This window comes from Cyprinodon tularosa, unplaced genomic scaffold (assembly GCF_016077235.1).
Source record: "Cyprinodon tularosa strain WSP-4 unplaced genomic scaffold, ASM1607723v1 ctg603, whole genome shotgun sequence".
NCBI classification, from domain to species: Eukaryota; Metazoa; Chordata; class Actinopteri; order Cyprinodontiformes; family Cyprinodontidae; genus Cyprinodon; species Cyprinodon tularosa.
In genome coordinates this window covers 399,847-417,291 of record NW_024039345.1, presented here as the reverse complement: position 1 = coordinate 417,291, position 17,445 = coordinate 399,847, and the positions used below count along the sequence as shown (strand labels likewise).

Below are 17,445 nucleotides of genomic sequence, written 5' to 3'. Positions count from 1 at the left end.
CTCTGGAAAAATACTCATTCCATTGGCAAATCATGTTATTTACCTAAATTAAGGCTTACTTATTTCTAGATAATTTTTCCAGTGAGACTTTTGGTCATTTATCACTAATTGCTGAATTGTGGCTGTGGGCTACACCAAAAGATTTTTTATTACCTTATGCCAGGTTGTTTCTTTTGGGGTATTGTTCCTTATTAGATCAAATACGGTAATAATTTGAGAGCTGCTTTTTGTATTTGGTAAGTTAAATTAAAAGATGTCGGATTAGCTAAAAGATTTAATATGAACCAAAAAAAAATAGGCAAAAACAGACAAAATCTGTACAGTAATGGGAAAAATACTCACAGCACTGTGAGTCATCAAAACAGTGATAACACCAAGATACCGACTAAATATCCATATGGTTATTTTTTTTGTATTTGATCAATCCACCCACCACTACTCTCTACTTCATGCTTGTTCCCCAAATTCCCTTTGTCTCTTGTTTATTTATTCAATTCTTTATTTGTCAGGGACAGTAGACATTAATGAAAATTTCTGTAAATGTGTCAGTATTGGCTATGGAGCTAGTTTTCAACTGTTGTTTCCTGGGCAAGGTCATTAATGCCACCAACAGTTATAATAAAACTATGAAACAAACATAGAAAATGCAAAAAATTGAGTCTACATATTTACAAGGGCAGGTCATACTGTTCAAACAGAGACATTAGCATAAATATTTACAGATATTTACAAAGTATCACTCAATCCTAACATTTTGCTGAGTCATGCACCAGGAGATTGGTAAGGTCTAACGAGCACATTGTTGATTTGATTTAAATCAGTTTTTTTTCACTGAGTTCTGAATGTGAAAGAGTTCTAAAAGTGGAGGATACTTTGATAGTGAGAGGGATGCTGCTCCAGATGTTAGTGCCCCTGACTGAAGGGCACTTCACAGTCTTCTCTATCTGTAGACTGAGTAGCTTTGCCAGGAGATGATTTCAGTTTGACGAATTCTCTTTATTGAGGTGTTGCAAGTCCTTTAGTACTTTATAAGCCATACGAGCAAATTTAAGGTATTTAAAATTCTCAAAGTTTAGAAGATGGTTAGTATCAAGAATGCTACCTCAAGTGGGTCAACAGGTCATCCTAGGACAGAGCTGGTCCTTCTGATGAGCTAATCAGACTTTCCTCTAAGCTACAAAATCATCTTCTGCACTTAGAAACTACACTATAGAAGATGACTGATGCAAACAGAATCAATATAAGGTTTTCAGGACCCTCTGCTCCCAAAAGAACATAGTGTCCTAAAGAAAGGCAACGTTTGCATAAAACCTCTTTTTGAGAGGAGTATCATTGTTGATTTTATTGACTCATCATCACATCCCGGTTCTTAAAAGAGTCTACATGTAAAGGTATTTTGGGACTGTGATCAGAGAGACCAGATGAAAGGTATTGAAATTAAGGAGGTTTTTTGACAATATTGTCTTTAGCTTAATTGATATTTTACAAAAGAAAGGAAGAAAAATAAACATATGATTAAAATCGAAATTATTCATGATGGAGGAGATATTTTAAAGTGCTGTGATGTGTAGGTAAAAAATTTACAAATTAGAAGGTGGCAGCATACCTATGGATGAGAGCAGAGAGGAGTCAGTCAGCAATCAGGGTAAAAAAGGCCTTTCCAGGTCCTCATGTGTCCTATATATCAGTAATCAGGGTTGTATATGAAAGGTAAATGCCAAACTTAACCACAAGGGTCCTGTAGGGTTTGTAATAATCAGCAATGTGGAGGAAATCATGTTTGAATTGCTCCCTCTGCTTCCCAAGTGGATATTGGCTGCTGTGCTACGGGAATGTGCAAAAGTCGTGACATAATAAAAAACTGATTACTGAGCTGAAGGCAGACGCTAGGGTGTTTTTTTCATTTTATTCTTTATGATCTCGCTATAGTTTATGACAATTTAGATCAATGTTGAATGGCTTTCATTTGATCAGCTTAGTCCTGTGCCGCTTTCTGCACTTCTTCCTTTCCCATAAGTACCTCTAAGCCAGTGTCTTCTCAGCATTTTTGTTTTTATTCTGTCTTCATTCACAACGCTTCAATTACATTCAGTGCAGGTGTGCCTAAAGCTAAGCATTACTCTTCGGACAGCTTTGGAAATAGTCAGTGAAGAAGCATCTGGATATTTTTGACACGTTTTAGCTAAGTGAATACAGTGTAATGTTAGTTTTTTTGATCATAGCTTTGTCAATCTTTGCTTCAAGACCTTTATTATAAGGTTCAGCTATTTTTAGACAAAAATCCTATGTTGGCTCTTTAACAAGGAAAAAGTAGGTGAATTCATCGAAATACTTCCCGAGTACATTAAATCCAGCTGGTTTTACAACATGCAACTGAACACAGTTAGAGAGGGAGTGACGTCCTTAAACTATCAGTTTAATGGAACTGTGCTCTGATTGATCCATTAAATGTGTTCTGTACTTCACTAAAGTCACTGCTTAAAAACAAGTATTAATTTGTTTATGTTTTAAATGAAGTTATAATTACAGAATATGTTCTGCCCTTAAAACTTTTGCTCTTCTCACAGGGTGCAGTTGGGAAGCTGTGGAGTTGTTTGCATCTCCTTTAATCTGTTTTGAAATCTGAAATCATAAATAATTTGTTTTCTTTTAGCCTCAATTTCTCCACCAAACTTTAAGTCCTTGTTCTCTAATCAGCACCTTCTTCGGATCTTAATTGCTTAACTGCCACTGTATTTTAGAGATGCATAAATTTGAGTTTAATAGCAGTATCCTGATATTTAAGTATACTATTTAAATGTGCTAAAAAAAAAGAAGAAAAAAAAATGGTCCTGGTAGTTTTCTGCCACATCCATTTTTTTTTTTTTTTTTTTACGAATTTGCTAAATGTTGCTCTGATGTAAATGACTCTAAAATGTTGCCCATTATCATCAGTGGAGTTGGCAGAACTTTCTTACCTAAATGTCTCTGATAAATATGGTTGAAAGATACCGGGGGGGAAAAATCTAATCACGGGAAATTCCTTTAAATAAATACAGTAAGGTGGTTTATAAGGTGAATTTATGGAAATTGCTTACAATGCTGTCCACCTACTTTCAAAGACTAAAATATAAAGGTTACTAGAGCCTAAAGAATAATCTTTTATATATATATATATATTTATTTATTTTATTTTTTTTTGTTACACACAGAACAGAGCACATATTGACAAATATTTATCACAGTCATTGATATAGTGTGACAATACAGTGCATGGGAGGCATTCAGGTTTTGCAATACAGGAGTCAGTCTTTTTCTGTTATGTAGGAGAGTAGAGGATCCCAGGTCTTCACATATTTACCACAACATGGACAAAATGTGAGTATTTCATTTCTTCTCCAGGCTAAACATGTTCCCCATTTCCCTTAGCCACATCTCGTAGCTTGGTGCAAAGTCACTTTTCCACATCTGTGGAATCATTTTCTTATCCACAACCTTCCACAAAGAGACAGCTTGAGCCTCAAATGTATTAGCCAAAAGCAGAGACCCTGTCCCTCCCAAGATGTCAACCAGTGGGTCTGGTTTAAATGTCTTCTTGAAGGCTTTATGAAGTCATTGAAAAATATCATACGAATAAGATGATAACACAAGACCAAAGAGTATGAGCAAGTATTGTGAAGAAAAATCTTTAAAAAACTGTAGATCAGGTATCACTGAAATTGGCCTGATCCATAGACGCTGGTCTATTCAGTCTTTTTCTATATCAGATTTAATTTAGGTAAAAAATCTCTTGAACAGCTGTACATTTTACCCTCCTTATAGGATTCGTCTTAGATTTAAAAAACATAGTCAATTTGAACCTATAGGGTTGTATTTTTTTTTCTTTTAGGTTGGAAGTTGCCCTGTAAACACAGGTTACTGTGTTAATGACTTCCTTTTCTGATCTTTTGCTAATCTCCAGCTGTCTTTTGGGATATACATGGATACATTCATAAATATCATACTTGATTGCAGAGAGCGAGGAGATTACTACAGCATTTTAAGCAAATCAAAAGAAATGCTGATTACATTGAAGCAATCAGAGCTCTGGCAGCCTATTGGAGAGGTAATAGGATCCACAGTTCCAAATTAAAGTGTTGGAATCAGATCGTAAGTGAAAACTGTGGATATGTTTAATCCCTACTTTTATCAGGTATACCTTGTACAAATCATGTCAGACCCTTGTTTGTTATGATTTTCATTAACGAACTCTATCCATCTCCTGCTTTTGCATTTGAATTTTCTTATCTTCACATTCTGACAGGATTTCCAGCCAGGTTTCAGGTTTTCTGACCTCCTTTGGCTTCTAAAACTTTAACTGACTCGATTAAAAAAGCAATAAATGTAGTGTACAATGGGACCTAAACTCAGCAGCTGAGCAGTGAACAGAAACAGTACAGCTTTTCTATGATGAATATGTTAACAACTATATAAAACTTGAGATATTTATTATTTCTGACTCCCAGTTTGATCAGCTAAGTTCACTCTCTACACTGTCACCCCAACATTCCCTGCTCTGCGTCTTGCTGCTTTGATTTACTCAGAGACAGTCAGCAGAGCCATCAGACACATTCGCTGTGGGAGCGCTGCCACTGAGCACTTTCTAATCTCTTACTCGTCATAAAAAGGTTAGAGGGCCATGGATGCATCACTGAAACGCACAAATTCCCTCCTATTTTTATTTGTTGTGGGAGGCTGTTTTTAGAAATGATGCAAGCGAGTGTGAGAAGCCGCAGCTCCAGCCTGAACACTGCAGAGATTTAATTACCCGATCAGGTCAATCCCTGAACATCAAATAAAGCAATTGTACTGTGATTTATTATTTCACTTTGGATTAAAACTCTTCAAAGTGTGAAAAATCACTTCAGAGTTTTAGCTAATAGCTGACAAATGAGCTCTTTAGTAGTTTTGTGCTGTGAAGCAATATCAGCTCTGCCTTTCGTCTCCTGTTAGTGAAGCTGAAATAGTATTTCTCAGTGATGGATGGCGACTGGTGTTTCACATCCAGAAACAATCTGCAGAGGCCTGGTTTGCAGAGACTGTCAGCTTCAGCCGGTGTGGCTGATCGCAGCACTGGCAGGCTGCATGCCAGGCCCAGCGGCTGCAGATTAAAGCTGGAGGCGGTTCGTTCTGTTTACAGCTCAGATTAGCACCAATCTGTTCCACCATCCCACAGCTGTCACCCCACAAACTCCAGAGTAGACAGAAAAATGAGACTGGGACCCAGGAACTGGCTGTAACACAACACCCAGTCTGTCTGAGGGAGATTTGTGTTCAGCCGTAATCAAACTGAATGTTTCTCATTGTTTGAAGGACTGGCCTTTTTACACTTATTGTTTGTTTGGTAATTTGTTGTAGCGGATGCATGAGGATTTCTTGAACCAGCTATGGCTGATGCTCTGAGAAATGTTTAATCACCTAAAAGACATGTCTGCACCAATTACCCTGCTTTTTAAAAGAAACCTCTGCTCCGTTTCTGTTAGAAAATGCACTATAAGGCATCCAAGAAAACAGTCATGTAGTCTGTTTTTACTCTGCAATATGTCTATGGCGTAAAACCCTCTGAAATTACCTCCTAACATATTTGTTGCATTTAAACTGAATGAAATACCTCAGCAATCCTCTATTGCTTTTCTGAGACCAAGTCTTTGTTGGCAGCAACCTTCCCTGACAGTTATATTTATTGGTAGTTCAGTCTTTTATGAATGCTTTTGCTTTGCTGGACAAAGGTACTGAGTGTTGGTCTGTGGAAGAATGTCTGCATTTGAATGAAAGTTAATAGACACCATTTGTGCTGCTCACAAGGGAAGCTACAAAAACCTTGTGCAATGTTATCGTAGTAAAACCTCTTCACTGCCTGGAGGTAGCTGAATGAATAACTGAACATAGTTGTAAAGACAGAGAGCAAAACGTTATACTGGGATAGAAAAGATCAACATTGCTCTCTTCATCCTCTGACATGGGAGTTGGCTCGGAGCTTGTCTACCTGGCTGTGTTTCCTGGACGGGGCCGCCTTTTATAGCTGCTTTTTTTTAAATCTCTGCTTCTGTCTCCTTGAACCCCAGTCGGCCTCGGCAGATGGCCGCTCACACTGAGCCTGGTTCTGCTGGAGGTTTCTTCCTGTTAAAAGGGAGTTTTTCCTCTCCACTGTCGCTACAAGCATGCTTAGTGTGAGGGATTGCATTCGCGAGTCAATGATTCGATGCAATCAACTGGTTTTCCTTAGATAGAAAACTGAATCAATTTGACTGGATGATCTGGTTTAACTGTAACGTGGAATTGGCGCTATATAAATTAAATGAATTGAAATTGATTTGAATGGCTATGTTTCACATTGACTCCGTCCTATTTGTGGTCACAGAAGTTTTGCTCCCATTAGAATATTTTTCATGTGCACGGTTTGATAACATTGCGACCTCTGGTCTACTGCAGGTCCTGCCCTCGCAGTTGGTGTGGACGTCCAGGTAGAGAGCTTAGACAGCATCTCTGAAGTCGACATGGTAAGGAACCTTTGAACATCTAATGGGTTGTTTTCCAGATTATACAGATTATTAGTAATGTTTCAGCATATGGATTTTGATGGATGGATTTAAAAAATGTATAAATAATAAAGGAGAAATAAGTTAGAACTTAAAGACTTTGATTTTAGAGTACTTGATCTCCACCATGGTCCCTAATGATAGCTGTAATCCCACCAGGACTTCACCATGACGCTGTACCTCAGACATTATTGGAAGGACGAGCGTCTGTCCTTCTCTAGTAGCACCAACAAGAGTATGACCTTCGACGGGCGCCTGGTGAAGAAGATCTGGGTCCCTGACGTCTTCTTCGTCCACTCTAAGAGGTCCTTCATCCACGATACGACAACGGACAACATTATGCTGCGTGTCTTTCCTGATGGACAAGTCCTCTACAGTCTAAGGTCAGCAATGCTTTAATTCAATGATCATAAAGAAGAGCCGTTAAGAATAAGCTCAGTTTTTGCAGACTTTCAGCCTCTATTAGAATTAGATCCATTTTCACTTCACACAGATTAAAGGCTAAATCATAAGCATCCGATTGGAGTTCTCAAAAACTAATATCCTGCAGCATTTAATTCAATTTAATTCAGTTTATTTATATAGTGCCAATTCACAACACATGTCATCTCAAGGCACTTTAAAGTTCACCAGATCATACAGTCAAATTGATTAAAAGTTGTCTATCAAAGGAAAACCCTGCTCTAATAAAGCTGTATCAAATAAATTAATCATTTGTAAGGCATTTGATAAATTTGATTGCATTCCAAAGAGGTCATTCAATCATTTGATTCAGATATCTTAGAGCAGAGATGAATATAAAAGTTGCAGGCTGGGAGCCCCTTGTGGACTGCCATTGGAGACCTCTCAGTATGGCGAGTACACAGACTCAATTTGCTCAAGCCTCTTTAATACTGGGTGTTTTTAAGCTGTGTAAACCTGTTTTTAAGTAGGTCTGCATATTTTTACATGTAAAACATGATTTTTAAACTCTGATAACATTCTGAAAGTAACATCAAGTATTTGCAAATGTGTGCTCGAAATATATATTTAAAAAACACATGTATCAGATTACATCTCACAGGAAGGGTTTGGACAGGGTTTCACACTGCCAGGAGCCCTGTAGATTTGTGAGTACATGATGCGTTTAAATTCTGGGACATTTGAATTTCCTTTTGCAGTTCAATGTTTTTCCTTCTATACTTGTGCTGAAGTAGCATAAAAGTATTTTGTTGTGAAAAGAATATCTTTGTGCTACATGCAACACATCGCTGTCCCTGCAAATAATGGCTTGCTCTGCAATTTGCAATTTCCTCTCTAAGATAAGTGGTTTCTGCCATCCTTCCATCCATTTTCTGTCATGCTTATCCTGGCTGGGGTTGCGAGGGGTGCTGGTGCCCATGTCCAGCTGTCAATGGGCGAGAGGCAGGGTCACACCCTGGACAGTTTGCCAGTCTATCACAGGGCAGCACAGAGACACAGAGGACAAACAATCTGTCACGCACACACTCACATATGAGAATTTAGAGAAGCCAATTAACCCAACAGTCATATTTTTGGACTGTGGGAGGAAGCCAGACTACCCTGAGAGGACCCATGCATGCACAGGGAGAACATGCACACTCCATGCAGAAAGGCCGCGGGTCAGGAATCGAACCCAGAACCATCTTGCTGCAAGGCTGCAGTGCTACCCACTGCATCACTATGCAGCCCGGTTTCTGCCAACATCTTTAACTTTTTTTTTTTTATGCAAAGATGACATCTTGCACATGTAAACATGGCTCCTGCTGCATTTTTTTTCCTGTGTAAGAAAACAATGTCTGCAAACAGAATGTTTAATCTTAGCATCCAATCTCTATTTATGTTGGTAAGTAGGTTGTATTTCAGGGCTTCTTGGTTATTTGTCTATAAAATGCTTGTATTATCGGGTAACGGCCTAGTGGTCAGGGCATAGGGCTTTGAATCCTCCGGGTTGTTAGTTTGAAACCCACTCCCACAGACTGCCACTCTGGGTCTAAAGGGAACGAATTAAATGAAGAGTTCCAATCTCCATTGTTAGATGATTAAAGTTCAATTTATTTTATTTTTTTATTTTCTAAAATCTGTACTATGTCTAGTTCTTCCTCATGCCCAGAGTGGAATTTATTTTATTATTGTAACTTTCATCGGAATTCACAATGGTTTTACTTCTTCCAAGGCCATAGATAGAAGAGAAATAATAACATTTTTCTTTTTTTCTTTTGCAGAACCAATATTTATTAAGCCACTTTAGTATTCTTTTACATGCTTTATATTGTTCTATTTTGACAGCAGAGTTGCATTTTATTAGAGGCAAATCCCTCTTTTATGCTTTTGGTTCACTTCTAATTACAAATCTATTAATGCCCACATTCTGCACTCCCACCAGCTGAGTGCTTTCCTCTTAGTCCCTGGGTTGTAGAAAGGGGAAGTCTGCTCATTGTTCTGGATGATGGAGCTGAAACATTAAGGGACCTTATTTGTACTTTTGCTGGATTTTTTAACTATATCACTGCAGTACAAAAAAATAAATAAAAAATCAATAAGCATTTTACAAATAAAAATAGCACCAAAGTAGTATAAGTAATAATTGTTGCAGCATTTCATTGTAAAGGAAGCCATTATGATGATGATGATGATGATGATGATGATGGCTTTAACTGTTCAAGGCTTTAGGTAGGTTGAATAGGTTTTACTTCAGCTATCACAATAGAAAAAATAGTTGTGCTGCGTAATGTTTTCACACGTCTGAAAGTGACTATTTCCTTTTTTTACATATCTTCTTTCTTTACACTTATCCAGGTACTTACAAATAATTACCTAATAAAATACATTTTTCCCTTTTTTATCTTTTGTTTCTTTTAAAATACTGTCTGCTTTTCCAGTCATTTGATACAGCCGTGTTAGAGCAGGGATGGAAGTCTGCAAACTTTTGATGTTTGCACCTTATTTAAACAGTGACAGTGAGTTACAGAATGGTAATAAAGACTTTAAATCGAAATGTGCATTACATTACATAACATTGATTAATTGGAGTCATTAGAATACTGTCTAGTATACCTACTTAACTTCAACGGTAATTACTAATGATAGGTGATAGCAATAACATTGATTCAATTCAGTTCATATATATAGTGACAGCACATGGCATTGTGCAGAGACAATTTCATATAAATCATGGAGACAGATTGATTAAAAAAAATATCTCAGGAAACCAAACTGATAGCATCAAGTCATTGACTTTGCAGGATTTGCTCCTTCGGGATGAATATGTAGGGATTGTAGAAATTCTAATTTTGACAGCAATCCTTCACACCAACCTTGCATGCAGCGACACTGGAAAGGAAAATTTCCCTCCCTTTTTTAAGCATGCATCTGCAAGGCTCCAGGGTGAAATGAATCTCCAAACCCCTCTTAAAGTTTTTATCTGTTCTGTGTGCGTAACTCCAGTTTTTTCTGTTTATATCCAGCGAAGAAGTAATGCTTTGTGTGTATTTTTTCCCTGCAATTTTAGAATATTTGTATATGCATTTGAGCACACATTTGCAATTACCTAAAGTTACTCATAGAATATTTTTTTAGTTTTCAAAACCAAGGTTTGCACATTTAAATAAGCAGAGTTACAGTACATAAAAACAGCTTTACACAGCTTGCAAATCCAGTACTATATAGCTGTAGGTAACTTGAGTCTTTCTTCTCTCCATGCCTGAGCAAATTTTTTAAATCCCAGTCTGCATCTTTAATATATTATTGTATCAGTGGATTGCTGCATTTTTCACATACAAATTTAAAGTTATCTCATGCTTTTATACTTTTAATTTAAACATGTTTTAACTGCACACCCATATCAATTAAAAAAAAAAAAAAAAAAACAGTGAGGTTTTGACTAAAATAAAAGTCATTGAGTCTGTTCTAAGAGATGTACAGCTCCACTTCTCAAGCATTTCAAGTATTTACTATATTAGCTGACCAACTTTCACTCATGTTAATTTAAGAGTTGCACTGCGCTACTATTAGAGAGAGACAGCCTGACCACATGATGTTCACAGCAGATAACAAGATTCTGTTTTAAACTGAAAGATTGCCTTTATTCATCATGCAGATAAGTGAATATTTATCCAGACATATTACAGTCGACACAACACTACTGCTGATTTATTTATTTAATTCAGGTTCTTTTGCAGTCCTCTGGTATAAATCATGTCACCTCTCCACAACACAGCTTTTCTCTGCTTTAGCAGTTTACCTTAGAGACATTTTTAATCATTAGATTGGAATTAGCCTTGATTGTTCTACATTGGGGAAATCATTTTTATAATTTCCTGCAATTTTACTACAGTAGCTTCGAAGTGAAGATACTTCTTACATGCTGGACTGTTGCTGTTCATTTAGAGTATTTCATTTTCTCAGTTTAGTGTGCTAAATGAATATTTTTTTCTTTTTATACATACATTTTTCAATTTTTACGAGACTTTAAATATTGCACAATCTCTTTATTAAATATTTAATTTATTGTAAGGTATGTTTGTATGGACCTGGTTTTCCTCCGAAATGTAAAAAATGTTACATTGAAAAAATATTTCAAATAGAAAAAATCTACTCAATAACCTTTTTTTTTGTAAATACTTTTTTTTCAGGTGTGTAGATTTATTTAACTACTTTTGCATTGCAAGGCTGTGGTTAGAACTTTAAAATGTGTTTCGAATCACTTCTGAATCCTACAGCTTATGATGCATAAAATAACAGCGAGACTCCTGATCCAAAACAACAATCAATACTAAAAAAACATTAACAGCTAATTTATTTCTTTATTTTTTATGGTTTCTATCAGACTGTCATTATAAAATATGCAATTTGAATTTACTTTAGTTTGAGAAAAGTAATTTAGACTTACTCTTTTTAAGGTAGAACCATCTATGGCATCACAAATCAACCCTTAGACAAAACCTTTCTGAATTCTCAATATAATATAAGCCTAATTTTGACTTTTAGTCTGGATTGAAACTTTTCTACATATAATTGCTGGTATCCAGCATCATACATCAGTCATATCTTACCATGATGTTTTGCAGTCTGTGGAACTTTTTAAAGTTCAGAATAAATATTTTCACTTCAGAATATTTTATTACAAATTTCCCAAATTTGCACCTGGTTGGATTTAGGGTCCCAGAAAAGCCTTCATGACCAATCAGAATGAGGCTTGATTGCAGGAAATTGGGAAAAGCTCTGCTAGTTTAAAGGCAATCATGATGCTGCCACACTTTTAGTAATCATGGAAAAAGCTGTTTTCTAGCTGTGCTCTCTCATCATATCAGACAGAAATTATGATAAATTTGACGATGTCTGCATTAACATAGAAGTTCAACGTACTGCAAAACTGAAAATACGTCAGAAATTGAGTTGTATTTTTAACTTAATACTAACATCACTACTGGAAATTACAACAAGATCCTGTAGAGTCTCTTCATATTATGGTTTCATTATAGTTAAAATTCAATGTAAAGTAGTTTAAACCATGTACAGTAGGAAGTTCAAGATCTAGCAGAGAGAAGAAAAATAACTATTTAACTTCCAGATTTCATGTTTCATTAAATGATGTTTTACTGCCTAATAAAACGTACGGGCTTTATATTTAATCATACTGTAGATGTTCTGGGTCTTATCTTTAGTTTTCATCATAAAATATTTGCGCATGAGTTTGAAAATGGCTTTTTCTCAACTTAAAAAAAGAAAAAAACATTAAATAATAGAGAGATTGAAGTGAAAAGAAGCACTGCTCCATGATTGAAGCCCAGTTATTCACTGGAAACTTGCTCCAGAAGCAATCTAACATCTCTTAGAAATGTGAAACTTGCTGTAACCAACATCTGTCTCTTTAACTAAAACATAAAACTTAGACCTTAGAGCCGCTGTCGGTGTTTTAAGTATATCTATATACTGTATAGCCAACAGAAACCAGGACTGCAGCTAAAACTAAACATTATTATTCAGAATGGAACAATGTGATGGATGTCACATGATAAATAGCTGTACTTTTTATATTACAAACATTTTTCAGAGGATTTTAAAGGTTTACCGTTCACTCTGACCATCAGCGGCAAACTTAGTTTTAAGTAACACCAGCAAGAAACCTCTGCAGTCACGTCGAGCATCAGATGTGTAAGATTTTGCTCCAGATTCTCCCATCAGGTTATAATGAGCTGTGGATGTTAACATTAATAAGCTCCAGCAGTGCACAGTACATAACTAAAAGTTTATCTATAAATCATCAGAGCTGTGCTTTCTGGGGCATGAATGTTTTTTATACATAAGAAAAACTACCCTCTAAGTCCAGAAGTTCAACTGTTTGCTTTCTTTGTAGTTTAATGTTTGGAGGCAAAACTTCTTTGTTTTGCTTGGATGCCCTTTTAATATGCAAACCCAGAGTGCCAATTTTATTGGTGCACAGGCTGAATTACACACTAATTTTGTTACCTTACAGTCCTAATAACAGATTTTATGTAATGGACCAAAACCAAGAAGTGCAGTTTAAAGATATAGATTAAAAGGAAATGAATTCAGGGTCGAATTTTGTTTAAACAACCAAATTTGAAGGTTATGGTTGTACAAAGCTCCACTGAGTCAATGCTTTGTAGAGCCAGCCTTTTCTGAAGGTACACAAGCAGATGTGTGGGGGTTGGTTCGACCTGCTTAGCATATAAGTGTCAAGGTTAAGGACAAAGGACCCAGTATTCAGACAGACAGTATGATATTTCAAAAGGGGTTTATTAAAACGGCAGATTTGCATTGAGCAGCTAGGGCGTCTAATGCAGGAACCTCTGGTCTTAAAGTTCAGTCTGTGCCCAGAGGAAGAGGTGGATTTCCAGCCAGTCAGCTGCCTGCAAGACGTGGCAAACGCTGCCCAGAGAGTTCCCGACACTGAAGCCTTGAGGACTACAGAACTCAAGGCAGATCAGGCAATCAGAAAGTACTAAAGACCCTCACTACTGGCTCAAATAATAGCCAGTAGTGCCTTCAGTGGCCTTCATTCTGTTATTGTTGAAAATGGTAGACAGGAAATGGTATAAAGGAGAGAGGGGGAAGCTATGCAGCCAAAGTCACCAGGCCAGGACTCGAACCTGTGACAGCTGTGTTGAGAACCAAAGCCTCATGTTCGCGCTTAATTCCTGCATCAGCGCCACGTGAGAGTGTCTTAAGTTTACATTTAAACCGTTTCCAGGGATTCAAAATTGGATTCATGTATGAATTATGACTAGAAATAAAACGCCAACTTAAATCATCTCTTGTTTAATCTTAAGTTGATGCAGCCACCTCTGTGTTTTACCATGGAGAGTGGTTTGTTTGGACAAAGACAGCTTTTCTAGGATTCATTACTGATACTGAATCTTTTAGCTATCAATTTTATTATTTTCATCTTTATCAATGTTTTAACAGTTTATAACATTTACAGATGACATATATGTTAAGTCTAAACAGGTTATTTGATTCTTGTTATTTGGGAACTTTGTAGAGCATGGCCATAGTGTTTGCTTTTCTTTATTTGTGGAGTGCAAAACTATTTGTTGTTTTTCATTAAATTCTTCCACCTGTGTTGTGGATCTTTATATCTACCTAATTTAATTAGAGGAATCAGAGCATAAATAAATTGCATAAAATCCTCATGGAATTGATTAATGTTCTAATGTGACAAAATGTGAAATGTCGAAAAGAAATAAATATATTTTTCAGGCAAATGCTTCTTTTTTTTATCAACAAGAAAAGTCAGGATAGGAGAATTCAAGAAGGAGTATCTGGTAGTTTCCTAAAGGAGAATTAATCCTTAATATTTGTGAGGTGTAAGTCAGAGACATTGATACAAACTGAGTATTTCTAAGTGTGAAATAGCAATGAGGGACTCATTTCAGTATCTGCAGAGCCTGATGTAAAATGATATGAAAGCCTGAGGCACTAAGAAAACCTCCCCAGGCAGCTATGTATTTTTATTTAGTGGATCCTCAGAAAAACGTCCAAAAATGAAACATTAAGCTTTATTCCATAGAGTAGGAAGTCTTGTATGAACTTATAGTTTTTCATCTCAGATGGAGATGAGGACAGAAGAGAAGTCTTATATAAAATGTTTTAACGCTTCAGTTGTAAATCTGGAGCTCAGTTGTTAATCCAGACCTCCTTCTTCCAGTGGCTCAGTTTTAATGAGAGCAAAAGGAAGTTTTACTAATTTTTTTTATCTAACGATGCTCCTACATTATCATTGATGTTTTTCCAAAACTCCAAACAGTATTTTGTAAACCTGACTTTTACACCCCCGCTCTATAAGATTGGGATGTGCCAGACCATTTAGATATTTCAAAACTAAAGGCCAAATCTTCAAAAAAAATCCTTAAAAAATGGGCAGTAAGTGGAAGGATTACAACTAGGGTTGTGTATTTATATCGTCTTGTGCTAAGCAAAAAGATGGCTAGATTTTGAACGAGCTGGAGATGGAGAAGTAGATTATCGTTAATCACACCACTGAGAGAATTGAAGCAGTCTGGTTTAGAAGTAAAAAAAAAAAAGCATAAATGAACCCCATAGGGCGTTATTTTTTTAGCCTTTTTTTTAGCCTTTTTTTTTGCCTTTTGCCTTTATTAGTTTCTTTTTATTATTCTTTTCTCACTTCGAACGCATTTTACGGGGACTTCGCATATTCAAAAACTCAGGAAAACGTGGCAGTAAACTGTCCCCCGCGTGAAATAGCCGGTCTATAATGGAATCCAAAATGGCCGCCCCCAAATTACGCCACAGCGCCCCCTAACGTGAGTTGGGGGAAACTGTAAGTCACAGAGATCTGAAACTTGGCACACTGGTAGATCTCTTCAATTCATGAAAAAAAGTCTCTTGGAGGTATGCCCTAAAACCCACAGGAAGTCGGCCATTTTGGGTCAAAGTGCGATTTTTGGCCATTTTTCATTTTCGCTCATGTCGAACTTTAACGAACTCCTCCTAGGGATTATGAGCTATCAGCTTCAAACTCGGTCATTATGCAGTTGAGGCATTGGAGATTAAAGGTTATCAAAGGTTTTCGTTTTTGAGCATGTTTAAGGGGTCCCCAGGGGCCCCGAAGTTAGGGTAATTTTGAAGAATTTCAAAGTGGAATAACTTTTACAAAAAAAATTCAAATCAAACCAAGTTTGGCAGTAAGGAGCTCCTTTGGGTGCTTGACCATACTGGATGGTCAAATGATGACATCATCTAAGCCCCGCCCCCTTAGTGGAGAAAGTTGCTTTTTTTACTTGGGAGGGTCCCTTTCAGTCATTTTAAACACTAGCACCTTGAAACTTTGTCAGATAATAGAAAACATGTTGGTCTAACTTCGTTTAAAGCACAGAGATTTTGAGTTAAATGGTGTTGCCGTGGCGCCATTGCGAAGTGAGGCGTTTCGCCATGAAAATACTATTGGCTCTCATTTCCTCATTAATAATCAGATCTGCACCAAAATCACAAGAGATGATCCTAGTCCAACTCCAATCAGGAATCCTGAGCAATATTTTGTGGGCGGGGCTTAATTTTCCTACAGCGCCCCCTAGAAATAACAAACTTCAGACAACCAGCCCCAAGCCGTTTTTAGTCCAAGAATATTGAAACTTTGAACACATTTGCATCTCATCAGGCCCTAACTAAAAGCCTCTTGGACCCATGGTCTAAACCCCACCGGAAGTCGGCCATTTTGAATTACATTTTACTCTGTTGTGAAATCACGGACCTCTTTTCAAAAAATTTTATAAAATCAGCCTTTTATCCAAATGAGCTAAAACTTTCAAAATACGTTCTTTACAAAGCCTGCTGTAAGTTGGTTACAATAGCAAAGCGCTTCTTTAAAGTCCATCACTCTGATTTTTCAAAAGTTTGTGTTCTTGCCTAGTAGTTGGCCAAGTGGACAGATAATGCCAGGAAATAATTCAGCCCCTAGCCATGCTCGTTCCTAGGATAATGAAACTTGGCACACATCTGTATGAGCTCTCCACCTACAAAAAGTTTCATGGGAGCCATGGTCTAAACCTCTCATGAAGTCGGCCATTTTGAATCAAACGGCACCCTTATGAAAATAGAATCACTATGTTAAAATATTTCTAAAAAATCAGTCGTTTTCCCAAAAGAGCTAGGACTTTTGGAATATATTCCTCTAATCGCTACTTGTTTGATGGTAAACACAGCATAGCTCTTCTTTAAAGTCCGTCACTCTGATTTTTCAAAAGTTTGTGTTAACAGGAAATTGTTGTATCTCAAAAAGTTTTATAGCAATCCTAGCCAAATTTGGAACAGTTATTTATCCTTTGATTATAGAAAAGACTGCCAAGTTTGGCGTGAATCTATGCATGTTTGAGCATCTTATGGGGTTTTCAACTGCCGCAGTATATGGCATTCAAGTTTAAAGATTTTTCTTTCTTTAAATTATTTAATAAATCATCTAAAAAAAATCTAGGACATGCAAGATGTGTTCCTTGACATTTGTGATTTTTTTCGGGATTTTATTGCAAACTATGGATTTTTAATGATTTTTTTTGTTTTGAGTAGAGTCGGCCATTTTGAATTACATTTCACCCTGTTGTGAAATCACTGACCTCTTTTCAAAAAATTTTATAAAATCAGCCTTTTATCCAAATGAGCTAATACTTTCAAAATACGTTCTTTACAAAGCCTGCTGTAAGCTGGTTACAATAGCAAAGCGCTTCTTTAAAGTCTGTCACTCTGATTTTTCAAAAGTTTGTGTTAACAGGAAATTGTTGTATCGCAAAAAGTTTTATAGCAATCCTAGCCAAATTTGGAACAGTTATTTATCCTTTGATTATAGAAAAGACTGCCAAGTTTGGCGTGAATCTATGCATGTTTGAGCATCTTATGAGGTTTTCAACTG

General features: G+C 36.7%; 1 protein-coding gene across 2 annotated transcripts in view; it reads left to right on the top strand.

Annotated features, from left to right (window-relative positions):
- gabrr2a (gamma-aminobutyric acid type A receptor subunit rho2a) overlaps nt 1-17,445 on the top strand; it is a 73,196-nt gene that overhangs the window by 28,510 nt on the left and 27,241 nt on the right. For both annotated transcript variants that reach the window (XR_005282640.1, XM_038307209.1), the window contains exons 3-4: nt 6,451-6,518; nt 6,717-6,940. Coding sequence is in view for 1 of the 2 variants with exons in the window: in XM_038307209.1 (XP_038163137.1) it covers nt 6,451-6,518; nt 6,717-6,940 (292 nt within the window). In the remaining variant the exon portion in view is untranslated. The remainder of the gene's footprint in view (nt 1-6,450; nt 6,519-6,716; nt 6,941-17,445) is intronic.